Here is a 15,866-nt window from a genome sequence, read left to right on the forward strand (position 1 = left end):
AAAAAAAAAAAAAAAAAAAAAAAAAAAAAAAAAAAAAAAAAAAAAAAAAAAAAAAAAAAAAAAAAAAAAAAAAAAAAAAAAAAAAAAAAAAAAAAAAAAAAAAAAAAAAAAAAAAAAAAAAAAAAAAAAAAAAAAAAGCCCATGAAGTGCTGTCCACTAATGGATTAATGGCATCACTCAATTTTGTTACGGCAGACTTTTTCTTCATAATTAATATAGAAAAATATTAGTTCGCTTGAATGCACTCTGTGTTTTGTTTCACATTTAATGTAATCACCACAGTTTTTGTCAGAAAAGCTCTGTTTCAGTCTGGGTCTGAAATTTCACTGATTATGCTTAGCATCCAAATTCAATGGCAGCCAAGCCAAAAAGCACTCCAAGGCTTGCACTTCCTGGCAAACTACTTTTTAAAGTTCTGTGTTAGCCAAGGTTCAGATTCCTTAACAGGGTCATATCTAATTCCATCAAACAAGACAGGCCCATTTCCTAATTGCATCAAGGGTTACCACTTCTCTCACATGTTTGAATAGGACAAGCATATATACTCACTCTCAGCATAAAGTATATCTAAATAATGTATTCTCTATTCTAGTGAATTTTTAAAAAAATATTTTGTTAAGTCTTTGGGAGCCCATCTAGATTATCTCTGACTGATAAACGTTTCCTCTACTCTTCAAACTGTGCTGGAAGGGAAAAAGACAAAAATCAACACTTGAATTCATATTCCACACTTCTTTTCTTTCCCCCCACCAAACAATGCTACTAGAGTGCCCTGGCTTCTTCTACATGTGATTTATTCCCATGATGGAGGAACTTGCAGGAGAGACAAATAAAGAGCACACTGGAGATCCTGTGTCCCAAACATGTTTCGTCTGGCCACCGATGTCCTCTTTTAGCATGTACTAACACCCAGAGCAGCATCCAAGGCTATCCGCTACTAAGTCAGCGCTGGGGAAGGTCACTTTATTCTCAAAAGTGCCTCTGCATTTCAAGAAAAAAATTGTAGCACCACGGTTGATTTGTTTTAAAATAAAATAATCCGGTGTGCATTATCCCCTTAAAACGAAATAACAGAGGCACTCACACCCCCAGTGAAGTTTCCTAAATCTGCCCTTGTCTGCTGTGTGCTAACATTCCTAAATACTAATCTTCTTCCTCCCACCAAAGACAACATTTCTACTTGTGAGCACAAATGTTACTGTCAAAGACGTTTCAAGACAAGAAGAAACATCATCTTTCCCTTTCAGAAGCCCATTCATTTAGGAACTCCTGGAGGTAAGGGTGTTATATTATGTCTATTCTTAATATTTCCCCTCCAGTCCTGACACGGTGACACAATGCCTTGCATGATCATCTTACAGTGCTGAACGAGAAGGCATAAATATTATATCACAGAGAAAGACTCTCCCAGGTTTTCACTCACTTTTCTTATCCCTCACTGACTCTATCTGCCACTATTCTTTCTCGTCCACATGCGGATGACACAGTGAGCTAACAGAGGTGACTTTTTAAAGGAGAATGCAGAGGAAAATAAGAATCACTAGTGTCACTATTATAGTTTGGCATTTTCATTTGGAGTCCTTTTATTTATATGGAGGGGTTAAGAAAGTCACAGGGTAGGTAGGGGTGGGTGCTGAAGCTAGTTATCCCCTTCAAATTTTTGCTGAGTTCAGGCTAAAAGGGAGAAGAAAAGGGAAAAATAACAATTTGACATCTGCAAAAACAATAAAGTCCCTTTCCTGGGATGAGCAGTTAGGTGGATCTTTGATGTTCCAAGACCCTGATATTTTCTGAGACAGGTTGCCGGAGCATACTCTGCTATAATATCAAAAGCATTGCCAGGAGGAACAATAGAGTTGCCAAAAGCCGGCTGGGTATCCTTGGTGTCTGTGCCGCATTCTCGCCACGGGATGGCTCGGCTGACTCATGTACGGTATCATCTGTTCAAACAGAAAGCACACATTCCAATGAGATTTTGCATCCTTAATAAACTCTCACTGAGCCGACAACCATAAGTAGATTTCAGTGCCTTTATGAAATAGGGCAATGAACCTTGTGCTGTCATTGACTTTCGCAAGCGTGTAATACCTCATTATGTAATCAACTCGGGGCCAAGTCCTGCATTTCTTCCTGGAAAAACTCCCATTGAAGACCAGAGGAGCAGAAAGTAAGTCAGATTTCAGAGGATTGAGGAATGAAAGGTTCCTCTTCCAATAAAAGGCTGTAACTCTAGCCTGTAACTCTAGATGGCTCATTAGATAGCAAAGTCAGTTGGAAGGCAGCTAAATAAAAACACCTGATTTTTAAAAATGTTGCACATGCCCAGAATTAATTTCACAGTTAATCCCCTTACTCAGTTGCAGATTTTGGCTCATGAATTTGAAACGAAAGCCTGTAAGCCCAAGCATATACTCCCCTTCTACACATAAAATTTCCACTGAAGTATACTGCATCTGGGGATGTGCAGGAGATCTAAGATCATTCCCCCCTTCCTGAAACACAATTTTTAAGGCTAACACATGACAATCACCAATTTTATAGAATACACACTCAATCTGGAAAATCTCACTCCCTTTTATTTTAGACAAAATAGAGATTTACATATGTGCTGCTACAACTAATGAGAAAAGAACCAGCTGAGTTGCGAAAACATGCTTATGCGTTAGTGGTAGAAGAGAACACAGTAGCAAAAATTAAATTCATGATACATAATAAAGCTCTGATTAGTTTTCGTAAACTAAAGATCAGCCTGAAAGCCACAGATTGTAACATAAAAAAGGTAGGTAAAGTCAAATTCAGTTTCTGTTTGTTACAGCAGTGATATTTTTCTCTGCAAAGCCCTCCACATCCCCCATAGCCACAGCTATCTAATTTGGCTATTTAAAAAAACAATCTGCCTGAGGCTTGCCATAAAAAGTCAGCTCTGAAAGAAATAAGCTAAGCCTTTTTGGGAAGTGTGAAGTGACCTCAAATGTATTCGTAAGTTTTTTAGAGTCATTTAAATTTCCAGCAAAACTAAGTGTAATAAGCTCCCCTATTTTATAAGAGATGTCAACATATCCATGATGTTTCTGTCTCATAGCTCCTATCTCAAGAAACTCCACTGTCAGGATTACACTGGTTGAGAACTGTGTAAGTCCATCTGGAGGACTAGGGGAAGCAGGAGTAAGGGCACTGGGCTCACTGGGACCACTTTGGCATAGAGCCTTTCATATTACTTGGCTTTAGCTACAAACAAGCTCCCATTCCTTCCTACCCCTCACCCAGCACAAAAGCAGACAGAGCACTTAGCATAATTTAGGTTAATAGGCTCTTCAGCCATAGCTCAGTTACACAGCAAGAGGCACAGTAAACTGAATTAGCAATTTATCACCTGTACTTTTTTCAGCATTAATTGATGCCATAATCACATAAGGCTTATCAAGAGGTTTCAGTGCTGCTCAAGGCAAAAGGACAACAAGCAAGCACTGATCAGCTGTAAATAGTTCACATCTGTATGAAAGGGACATCTTCTCTATTTTGTGGTGCCAAGCAATAACCCAGAAGGCCATAAGCAGAAATTGATGCACAGAAGTTCCACTAGAATATGAGGAAGAACTTCTTTACTGTGTGGGTGATTGAGCACTGGAAGAGATTGCCCAGAGAGGGGGTGAGTCTCCTACTCAAAAGCCATCTGGACAAAATCCTCAGTAAAACATGCTCTAGGGGACACGCCTGGGCATGGAAGTTGGACTAGATGACCTCCAGTGGTCCCTTCCAGCCCTACTCATTATGTGATTCTGTGATGTCAGCGGGAAAGACTGGCTGGAAAGACTATAGTTGCAGCTCTGCACCACGTACAGCCAGGAGACCCTCCCAGCTGCACTGAGCGAGGTCCCAATATTCTTCCTCCGGAATTATACCAAACAAATCTAAAAATTTAGGGAATGCTGGCTACTGAAAAGTGACAATTCCAGTGGTTGTCAATACCAAAAGCTGTTTCACATTTCAGTTCCGAGTTACAATCTTGTACTGTGGTGACACTGAAACGGTAATACATTCACAAATGCTTGCTGCACAATTAAAATATACTCTAGAAATTTACACAGAAAAAATAACCCTATCCTAACTGTCAGTTCTACCTCCTTTCATATATTTAGAGTTAGCTCTTCCCAATTTGGAAACATTTACTCATTGCTGATGAACTAAAACTAGAGAGAATGATGAGTATTATCTTCTATCTTTTGCATCATCAACAGAATTGCAAATAAGTCTGAATTTGCAACACTGAATGTCAACAATTTTGTCCTAATTATATCAGTGAGTCAGCACTAAAACACAACAGGCCACAACTAGTGCAGAGCACTAATAAATCTTCATTCTCTGTGACTATCAGATACTGTCACAACTGGAACACTGGCTACTGCTAAAAAACTCAATGAAAAAGCACTAAGTTCAAAAGATTATTTCACTTAAATGAAAAATATGGAGATCTTCTACGATGCCATTTCTATAATGCCATTCTTCACAGAAGAATTTATTTCCACGTAACATTAAGGGATTCCTTTTGAGAAATCATCTGGAATTTCTGTCAATGCTGTTGCAAGGTTTCTGCACTCATCTATCAGAAGACACAATTCATCTGTGGTTATGAAAATCAGTCTACATATATTATTTCCCTTGGAGGTGCAGAGTTATAAATGCACTATCTTTAAGGCTTGGGAAAAAGGTTTGGCTTCATTTTAAACACTGATGGCAAGGCAAGTGATGAAGAGGAAAAATTCCTGAGTAAAATCCAGAAGGTTACTGCTAAAGACTGGAAATGCCAACAGTAAATAGAAAAAATTATTCTGACAGCCATAAATTTTCAGACCACACAGCCTCATATCACATGCACTTCAGGTATAACTTTCAGATATGCACAGCTGCAATTTTTGTTTAGGGGCTTTTTAATTTTATTATTAAGGAGGAAGAGAAGGGGAGGACAGGAATAGAGCCAACTACTTTGATCACTTCTGATAGAGGTGTGATCACCACAGATCAGCTTCCTACAAATTTCTGAACAAAACTAGTGAAATTACAGGGGTTCACACAAATGGTGATTTTCAAAAGAAAGACAACAGTAAGTAATCTGCTGAACATGACCCTCCTGCCTTCCAGTTCTTCTGTCTACTGTGGAAGAAGACAGTGTCAGGCCAGGGGAGAGCACAGAAGCAGAAGATGTTCGTCAGAGACATGCAAATTAGTACATGACACAAAACACATGCAACAAGATCCACCAATTAATAATGCAAACACACACTTATGTCAGCAGTGGGAGTTTTTTGGTACCAAACCTTCTCGTTAAAGCTATTATTTCCTCCTGGTAACATAAACTGTATTTCATCTCAAACTGCAGGATGTTATTTGTTTGATTTTGGTTCCTTGGTTTGCCTGTCGCTTTCTAATGATGTGCTTTTGTGATGATACTAGCTAGTTATAGCCATTCAACTGGAAGTGAGCAGCACTGCTGAAAAAAATAAACATTCAGCAAATTGACTAAAATCAGGCATTTATTACTCAGATGATCTCTTCTGCAAGCCAGTAACAGAAGAAATACGCATTATTTAGACCATGTTTACCAAATCACAAACTGTAAAAATAAGCACTGGGTTTCTAGATTTGAAGGTAAGACCAAGACAGTGAAAGAACATCCCTATGTCTTCTGTACAAGAATGCTGTAATAAATGTATAAATGTATCTAATGTAAATGCATTGTCCTTGCATTTAGATTTGCTTAGAAAACACCTTTGATTCTCAAACCCCAAAATTTTAGGAGAGTCCTGAAAACTATTTCAAAGAAAAAAAATAAACTCTACTGTTTATCCATAGGCATATAATTCAAATTGGGTAACTTGTGAAAACCTTATTTATTCTTCTGTCTAAAGAATGAATTTAAATTAAAAGAACCGCATATAACAGAGAGCAAAAAATTCTCTTATGCTTTCAAATAGCATAAGAGAAAAAAATCTTGGTAACTGTTCTTCAGGGTAAGTACTAAATGGCATATGTGCAATATTTTCTGGTATAATTTATTTGTTTAAGTGTGTACTTTAATTATTGAGGCTTTAATAAAACAGTGTGTGAGCACTGTGTAGGTATATGTAAAACAAACAGGTATACCACTACTGTAAATACTTCTCCAACATATCCACCTAATTTTAATATCATGAGCCATCCCATTTATGTTGTTGGGATTACTCATACCTGTAGGATTAAATATGCTTCTATCTATCATAAACTTGAGCTACTCAAACAATGCACATGCACTTTCTACACAGACATGTTGGCTTTTTTGATGGTGGAGATTAATGTAACTTTGCCCTGGGGAGATAAGGGACTTCATCATAGCAAGTATCCTTATTCTTAAGGCAGTGTTTTGAAAAAAAAAAAAAAAAAACCCAAAGCAGAAAAGTCCCCCAAAACTTAAGTTTGCTTCAATAAAAATAGGGGAGAAAATTTTATATAAATATATCTATATACATATCTCAGTGTATGTGCGTGTGCGTGTGTGTGTGTGTACACATATGTAAAAATGATACTTTACCTAACCATGTGTACACACAAATATATATAATTTTAAAGGACTAATTTCTATACAAACACTAACTCAGTTAGTTGCATGCCTGTGTCACGCAACCGCATTAAACAAGCAGTGGTTCAGTTTTTCGGAAAGTCTTTTGAAACCATACATAATAAATGAAGTGACTTTTAATTGTAAAACTTTGGACCCATTTAGTAAACAGAGTGTTTTGCCAACATGCTGGGTGTTTGGCTTGGATGGGCCAGTGACTTCAGGACACTGGTGAAAATTTTACACTGGCACATCCCATATTTCATTAAACCATGTCACCCAAAAAAACAAATAAAGCAACATTTTTCCTCCCTGCATTAGACAAGGATACAGGAAATATACCATACGCTGCACTACCACTGCTGGAAATGTGCAAAAGTAGAGCAGTTGTACCATGCAAAGCATGCAGAGAGGAGAGGATAAAAAGTACTGAAGCATCAGAGGGATACACGCATTTGTTAAAAGAGATTTTCTAAGCATACTAACCTGCTGGTTCTAATGAATTTTCTACTTTGTCGTTAACATCGAAAACACGATCATGAACACCTATAGTTTTCATACAGCTGTCTATAACGAAAATAAAGATAACAGCCAAATATGTTAGTGAGACACCTTTAAACTCCCCACTTTCCTTGCCTCCTCTCTTTTTTCTCTATATTTAGTATATATAATTAAGCATATTCATATTTTAAAGTCTGTGGCACTTGTCCATATGACAGTATACTCTCCCATCTGTACCCATTTCAAGAAACAAGAAGTTAGCAACTGCCACGTAATTAAAGCTTTATGAAAAACAATAATAAAATACGATGAAAATCGTAACACAAACATTGCTGTATGTACAGAACAGATAAGAGATTTAACAGTTAAAAAAAAGATTTACTGCTGTTTACTAGACCACACAGTAAAGCATGCACTAGAAAGCCACCCTCAAAAACGTTATCCGAAGAACTTACTTGCTGGTCGCACAAAGACCTTAAGCTTTAGGCAGGATCTCCTTCCATTATCTGGGATCGCAGAGGCTGTAAAATGAAGAACAAGGAGAGAAAAGCGGAGGAGTAAGAGAGTAAAATGCAAAATACATTTTGTGCTAAAATAAACTATTCTTTATCTTCCCTTCATCTGAAGGGCTGGGCACATTTCAGTCTCTGCATGTAAGGACTTCAAGTGCTCAAAGTAGTGTGACTATGCAAAAGCAGGAAAAGAACTGTAGGTTCTATTCTAACTAGTTTCTTTTTTATTTGACATGGAAGTAGTGAAGCACATAGTATTTTCAATGTTTCATTATTTCCTTTCACCTTTCCACACTGTTTTCTTGGAAGCTTGTTTGATAAGATTTTTGCTTTAATGCATGTGTCCACTTTGAAAAAACAACACTTCAGAATATAGAACACTTAGAGAAAAGCTAGTCTTAAAACACTAGACCATAGGCTTTAACAACCTAAAAAGGAATGAAAAAACAAAATGACACCAAAGGTGACAGTGCTAAAAATGGAACTCTGCATATAGTCCCAGAAAAGTAGAAATACACACCATTAAATTTTACAGCAAAGTCAGCCTCCACATGCATCTACCTCTGTTGACAAAATATTTATCATGCTTCAGTCAAAACATGATTTCCAGTGTTATACAACTAACAAACCAAAATCAGCCTATTCCTCCTTTCTGCCCTCCCTCATCATTTCCCATTCAAAATATTTAATTTTAAGAATACTTACTGTATTAGGAGAAAAAGAGTAAGTGGAAGTATGTGTAGCCCTAACGCAAAAGATCACACACTAAGATCTAGTGTCAACACCTACTTATTTCCCAGGAAAACAGAGCATTTGTGAAAAATTCCTTTCTAGAACCATTCTTGTCTCAAAATACATGATCATAATATGCCTGCCTGTCACCCCAGACTGGACTCCCTTGTGCAGTGTCTGCCAATCTTTACAAACTGCTAACTCTTCTCAATTTTGAAATTGCACACTGGCCCGCAGTTGAACCTGCACACTGGCAACAAAGCAACTTGACTTGGGCATGCAGATTTTCACTTCTGAAAGACCATTCATATTTTTATCTTTCAAAAGCCCTCAAAAGCTCTTGCTAAAAATATTGCTTGAAGCACTACAGAGCAACTTCTATTTTACTGCATAAAAAAAGGGCACGTATTATGGCAAAACGAGTTGTGTTTTGCAATGAATGGCAACTACTGGGAAAGATGATTCAGCTGGTAAGATGTTAATTTGTTCTGTTTATCCTTGTTTCATCCATTTTTTATTAATGTCCCTATGTGTGACAAATAACTAAAATGATTTATACAGAGAGATGAATGCTCACTCTTCGTCTTCATGTTAAGCTCACACCTGAAGGTCTCCTCAACTGATTTGAAATAAATTTTTTAAGTCTTTGATGATGTGCTTGCAAGACAGGCAACAGATTTTTCTTAGAAGAACTTACCAAGAACTAGAAAGCTCAGTACAAACACAAAAAAGGAGCAAAGAATCTAATAAAGTTAAAGCTGTGGTTCCACATCTTGAAAGTTCTTTTAAAATTGTTTCCTTCTTTTAGTCAAAAGATAAAAGTGAGTAGAAACTATATTCCCCCCTTTACAATCCCAAGCAGTCAAAAGAGAGTTAACAGATAATTTTGCTATAGGATCTTACTAAATCAAAGTCAGAAAATCTCCATCTATTGACATTTACAGTAACTGGTGCATTATTTAGGGCACAATATCTGCACTCTGTGGTTATATTCAGGAAACTGTGTCCTTTCTGTGGCCCTCACTAAATATACATAACTGGTTAAATGGTTTGTTAAGACTGAACAGGCAGTTGTAGATTTCTCAAAAGATAAGAATCCTACAGTCATTACCAAATTACCAGCATAGAGGTGGAAATAACACTTATGACAATAGACAAAACAGAATCCCTACAGTAAATTTACCACTAACAGATTTTTTTTTGCCCAGAAATTATTCCAGAAGTCCATTATGACACACATTTATTTAAAGGTAAATTTTAGCTTTGGTGCTTATATGCTGTTGCTTATGTCCATAAAATAAACATGTTTTGTTCACTGTTGTTTATTCAGTGACTAACTAGAATACCACTAACTAGCTAGGATAGCTAGGAGCCAATAAAAAATTCTAGAACAAAAAATATTCTTTCTGGAAAACACAGAAAATTAATGCTTCGTTTGTATGTGTTCAAAGGTGTACATAATATTTGCACACCCTTAGGAGCAAATAACAGATAGTGACTGGCCATGTTCTTTGTAAGAAAAACATTAAAATCCATGTACTGTTTAAATCTTTTTCCTCCATTCTTCACGTTAGTTTGCAACTACAAAGTATATCAGGAACTACAGTCCAATTGCAACCATAGCATTTGCACTTAAATCATCACAGAAACTGACATAATTTTAGTGAAAAGTATGAAAAAGTGCTTTCCAGAAAAATTACGTACCGTCAATTTTTTGCAGTAAACTCGGGAAGACTTCTCTTCCTTCAAAGGGAATAATGAAGAATAAGGGGGGAAAAAACCCACAAGTGCCATTTGTCAGCACTCACGTCTGCCTTAACCAAAATCAGGGTGGTAAAGGGATACACTGCAAGGGACACTCTTTGGTCTTCCTGAGACATTAGGTACTGTTTGCCAAGATCCATGACTGCAATCAATTTTTTTCCTTCCTTTCTTTTTCTCCCATCATCTCTCCTTCTCCCTTCTCCTTCTCATCTTAAAAGAAAAAGCATACACAGTGTCAGTTTTTGTCCTAAGACCAGATGTATCATACACAGGAAAGAGTCAGGAAAGAAGAAAGAGAACTGCTCTTTGTCAGCTGGGATCTGTAAAAGCTGCTTCTCAGGTAAACCACTGCTGTTGTTGCTACATTCCACTGAAATTAGCTACAATATAAGAAAAGATGTCCTTTCTAGGTAGTGCAAAGAGAAATTTCATTCTCCTTCCTGCACAAAATCAGGTTAGCCCCTAAGGCTTTGCTATGAGGCTTTTCCATTTGCCCATTTTAAAGGTGATATTAGCAATAAAATATAGACCAGTTCTGAGAGCAGGAAGCCTCTGATACTAACGGAACCTGTCCTGAGCAACACTTTCCATTTCAAAAGCCAGAATTCCCAAGGAAAAAAAAACCACCACAATTGAAGCCTTGCTGCACAACAAAAAGAAACCTTTGAAAAAGGTCCCTTATAAGGAGGGAAAGCAGTTATATGTTCTTTTTTCTTCATGGATGATATTAGAGAAAAGATCTGACTGGTTTAGTTTGTGCCAGGAAGAATCACAATTGAAAACAGAAGAGGAATTCTGCAGCATTGCTAGTTCTATATGTCATTACAATTCCTATGATACTTCCCTCCTCCCCTGCCCTACCTCACCTTTACTAGCAACTTCATGACAACCTCTGGGTCTCTCTTTTATAGAAAATGTTTTAGACTTCATGGTTACATAAAGACTTGGGTTAGAAGAAAGTGAACAGAAAGGCTTGGGGTTAGAAGAAAGTGAACACTAAAATCCCTCTGAATTAACAAGATACATGAAAACATCTCAATTATTATAGAAATAACTGCTTTGGTCTCTTTGTTATTTTTTTTTAAATAGGAAAATTCCACAATTCAGAAGAAATTTAAGTCATGGCCTCTGTATTCTTCAGACGAAAATGCTATCTCTATTAGTTGAACTAGGAAAAAAAAAAAAACATGCAATGAACTACTGCACACAGGACTAGATCTATGCTGGATCCAAAAATGGCCCATAAAGACAAATCAGATGGGAAAATTTCTCATCTCTGAACCCCATCTGGTTACCATTTTTATACCCTGTAAGGAAAGGAAAGAGAGTGACAAAAATTATTCTCTCCCCTATCTAGAGCCAAACCATAAATATTTCAGTGTTTGCAAGCTATATTTAAATATATAAAAAAAATAAAATTATACAGCTCTCAGCTAGAAAGCACATGGTACATTATTAATATATTAGATATAAATAACAGGTTAGGTCTTTCCTCAGCCTGATAACACTTAGCAGTTATTCAATGATTCCAGGAAGCTGCAGATAGAGAATAAAAAAGGAGCATACACAGCAAACAGTTATGTAGTTCAATTTACTATGAAAAATCCCTAAAACTCATTAAAAGGAATCATGAAGATATGGCCCAATCAGTGTACAAAATAAGCTAATCAAAAAGTAAATGTACAAAACAAACAAAGAAACAAACAATAAAATTTCAAAAAAGTAACTTGGTTATCAGGACCTTCTAGAGATGTGAAAAAAGTTGTAATTATTTCCTTTCCTAACACAGGCAACAGTTTGGCTGGCAACTACCCGAGTCTCAGTTATCAGGATGCCACAAAGAAAAAGTGTCTCAACTATCCCATTTACTGATATTCACATGTAATCAGTGGTTACCTCTGCTTGCCTCCTCACTCATTCTTAGTTTTCTAATTACAGGATTCCATTATTGCCTAAAATGCAAGTCCTGACACAGAAAAAAAAAAGGAATCATGAACGCAGTCCAAATCCTTCTTTAGCAGTACAAATACATTTAACATTCAAGGAACAAGTCACTCTGGGCCCTATTAGACAGCAAAACTGGTTCAGTGTAGAAAAAGGGCTCCGTTTTTCTAAGTCACTCAGACAGCACCTTTGTTTAGAATTGGGGGACACTGCTAAAGTACTATCCTTTCCTCTACGAAGAAACCCAGCACCCTCACAGCATCTCCACAGATACTCTGCAGATGGTAATTCTCTTACTATTTTGTATTTCAATTACCAGTTCACCTGGAGTATTCTCTGAGGGATTATAAAGCAATGTTCATGAAACACAGGAGATAGTCTGTTCTCACTGCATTTTTGAAAAATGTAATGAATGTTTTCATCTGCTCTCTGCTATGAAGTCCAGCAAACAGGATCTCCTGTAGGGAAAAACTAAGATCTCACCTCAGTTCATTGTAGATGTACTACTACCACCACCCTCTGTCACACAAATTCTAGCCCTGGTAAGTGCTTCCCAACCATAAGCACTAAACAGAAGAATTGTTTCAGACTGGAAAGCCAATAGAGGATTAATTTTGAACTTCTCCCCAGCACACTAAACTGAGACATGCATACAGATTAAGTAAACACTTAACACTGTCCAGGCAAAAGGGCTGCAAGTGTAACTTCTGTAATTACAGGGAGAAACACCACAAAGAGAGAACCTGCAGCAATCCCATACACAGGATGCTGCACATTGTAAATCAGAAACTCATGTTTACACAGTCCTTGCACTCTCTTAGTCCTGCAAGTTACAGACAATCTCTCCAGGAGAAAATATTTATAGCTGTGATTTGCCTCTAACCCTTTCAGGCTCAACAGCACTCCCATTAGTCAAATCCAATATCCAGGTAACCTTATACAACCTGAAAACTGTAATTCCACCAACTTGAAGTGCTTTACCATCCAATATCCTGTATCAGCTACAGAGCTTTAGAAAGTTTTATTTTTAAGAAGAGTCATGTGCTTCTTTCTTTGTAAAGAAATGAGTATGTGTGAGAGCATTAAAAATGCAGTTTTCCATTATGTTTGCCACAGGCAATATTTCTCAATTTGTGCAAGTCAGAAGAAAAAAATAGCCTATTAGTTGTTAGAAGAGCTCAGCCTTTCCCCTGAAGGTTTTCATGTGATTTACCATACAACACAAATGTATGCAAATTAGCCAGGTAAATGCAGAATTAGTTATTAATATTCTTCTCACAGTTTAGATTGAAAAAAGTTACAAATTTGCATAAATGGTACAACTGAAAAAGTCAGCTAGAATTAAATCAATCAATAAAGCACTCCTTTGTGTGCATACATGAAGTAACACCAACAGCTAAGGACAATAAAGGGTTCTTGAAAATTATTAATCAAAAAGAAGTTATTTGAGAAGATTTATAGATCGGGGTTTTTTGTACATGTTAAAATAAAATTAAAACACAGATAAATACTGGTCCTATGGAAAGCACAGCTCTCACCAATACTTGAGTTTAATTTAAAAGACTTTCCATGAGTGCTCTTTCATTCCAACCTAACAGCAAAAGCTTTGTTCTGATAGCATATGCAACTCCATTCTGAGAAAATTAAAATATTAAATGTCCACGGATTACTCGTTCTTCAGACCAATAATTAAGCACAATTCCTCAGTAAATCATGACTAAACTTACTGGTAGATTTTGCATAGCTGAGTCCACCATCTCTCTGTATTTAGTCACAACCAAGATGAGAACAAAAAAAAAAAAATTCCTGAGCAACCTAAAGACTCAAAAATCTCAAGCCAACAGAGAGAGAATCTCATCTGAAAAGTCACTTGATCTAGGACTGCCAACAACACTTGAAAACTACCTAAAATGGAAAGTAAATAAATAAACAAACAAACAGATGTAAGATCACAGCTAATACTGCCTATGGCTTAATACCAGAAAAAGGACTACGGATACCAGCATTTCCAATTGCGTATTTTAAAATCCACAGTATTAAGAAGACACCTAATACAAATGCATATTTTGCATTACTGTTGCATACACAACTGCATCTGTACGAAGTGAAGGCAAAACCAGTCATATTGCACTTTTGTACCAATCCCTGTCTATGTGAAGATACATGTCTACACACAAACATGGACTTACATTCTGCACTCATTCAAAATATAAACAACAAAGTGCACAGCATGGAGAAAAAGACCCGACAGAAGCCATGTGCACAACACACAGATTGTGAAATGCTACATTTAATTCCTAATGTCTTATACATAATTTGCACTGGCATTGCATTGTGTAAAAACACTGGATTATTATGGCCTACCTCGTAAGTGACTGTATTTCTCAGACCTCCTAAAAATAACCTAGTGAATGGAAATGACTTGCCAGACAAATGCTATTTTAGTGAGAGTTCTTGGAAGAAATTAATAGAGTTTCTGCGCTTAATGCTGAGTTAACTGTCCCAGTGCAACTGTTGGCCAGAAAGAATATAATTTTTCTTGCAGTTTCTAATGCATTGCAGCTTAAATATCTGACTGAAGGCTGCATAGATTGAAAGTCAGTTTTACATCAAAGTCATATGAAACAATATCAAGCCATGTATGTTAAGATATGTAAACCATGGACTTCCAGCTTTATTAAGACATTTGTTCAGTATTTCCTCTTAGCATGGTCTAGCCCTATATGTCTCTCAGGAAGGTCCTTCATCTGCTCTAAGGGGTGATTTAATGACAAGCCTTCCATGTTGTGGCCCAGCTGGTGTACTGGAGTCAGACTTTTTCAGTGCAGAACATCAAAGAAACCCAAAGCCCAGTCCTTCTTAGTGCTGGACACCTCCAGAGGTGGACAGCAGCTGCAGGCTCATACGAGGCAGACAGCATTACTTTGAATCCTGTCCAAAGGCTTATTATAGTCATACTGTTATCATCTGCCCTCCTCCTAAGTTGCCGAGTCCTGCTGAGTTCAGGAAAACCTCAGCGCAGGGCAGTCACATCTTCATGAGAGCAACAAAATAGACATTTCAGATGCTGAAAAATCCAACTCTGCCTGAGCTGAATCTCTGTACCAAGTCTTGAAACAGTAAGAAAACAAAGCTCAGTTGTTCTTTGCAAAGACTATTTTTCTTCTTTTCATAAAAGCAAGAACATTTATGTTTAGGGCAATGCTATCATCTAACTGCAGCCTGAGCTTCTCAGAGAATCAGTTTTGCTTCTGTGGTGTTTCTTCTCATTAAAAAACAAATAAAGCTCTGCTGGAAATAAATGAAAGGCATACCTTACTTGGAATGGACTTTTAGTTGCATATAAGTTCCTGTGAAATATAAGGAGGCACAGACGAAGAAGAGACCATATAGTTGCTTCCACATGAAATATTTGCAGGTGTTCCTCTCATATAAAAAGATTTCTCTTTCATAAATGCAAACTGTATTACATACCTTAAAGTAAGTACTAACATTTCTGCACTAGCCCAATATTAATGACTGATGTCATACTTTCTACTGCAACAGACCAACACTTATTAACTAGAAAGAAAAACTCTCAGATCTCATTACTGTTTTCAGTGGCATTAACAAACCCAAATATAGTTATTGTACAACATTAAGACTGTATTAGAGCAAATTGCTAATAAAACAAGTTAATACTATCAAATAAAGCACGTAGAGAAAAATATACCCTCTTCAGAGTTTTCATAAGCACTTTTGTACTTTGATTTTCCCTTGGTAACACTAGAAATAAAATGGTTTTCTTCAAGCAGGCTATCCATTTTGCTAATTTCCATCTC

General features: G+C 36.8%; 1 protein-coding gene across 1 annotated transcript in view; it reads right to left on the reverse strand.

The window, feature by feature from the left end:
- Positions 1-111: 111 nt before the first annotated feature.
- The window catches only part of EFNA5 (ephrin A5), a 204,411-nt gene continuing 188,656 nt past the window's right edge, over positions 112-15,866 (reverse strand). Inside the window, exons 3-5 of the mRNA XM_027880834.1 lie at positions 7,549-7,614; positions 7,079-7,159; positions 112-1,940 (exon numbers count right to left, since the gene is read on the reverse strand). Of these exons, the coding sequence (XP_027736635.1) occupies positions 1,819-1,940; positions 7,079-7,159; positions 7,549-7,614 (269 nt within the window). The 3' untranslated portion in view covers positions 112-1,818. The remainder of the gene's footprint in view (positions 1,941-7,078; positions 7,160-7,548; positions 7,615-15,866) is intronic.

This window comes from Empidonax traillii, unplaced genomic scaffold, assembly GCF_003031625.1.
Source record: "Empidonax traillii isolate 1590-97213 ecotype Southwest subspecies unplaced genomic scaffold, ASM303162v1 scaffold75:size1520028, whole genome shotgun sequence".
Lineage (NCBI taxonomy): Eukaryota > Metazoa > Chordata > Aves > Passeriformes > Tyrannidae > Empidonax > Empidonax traillii.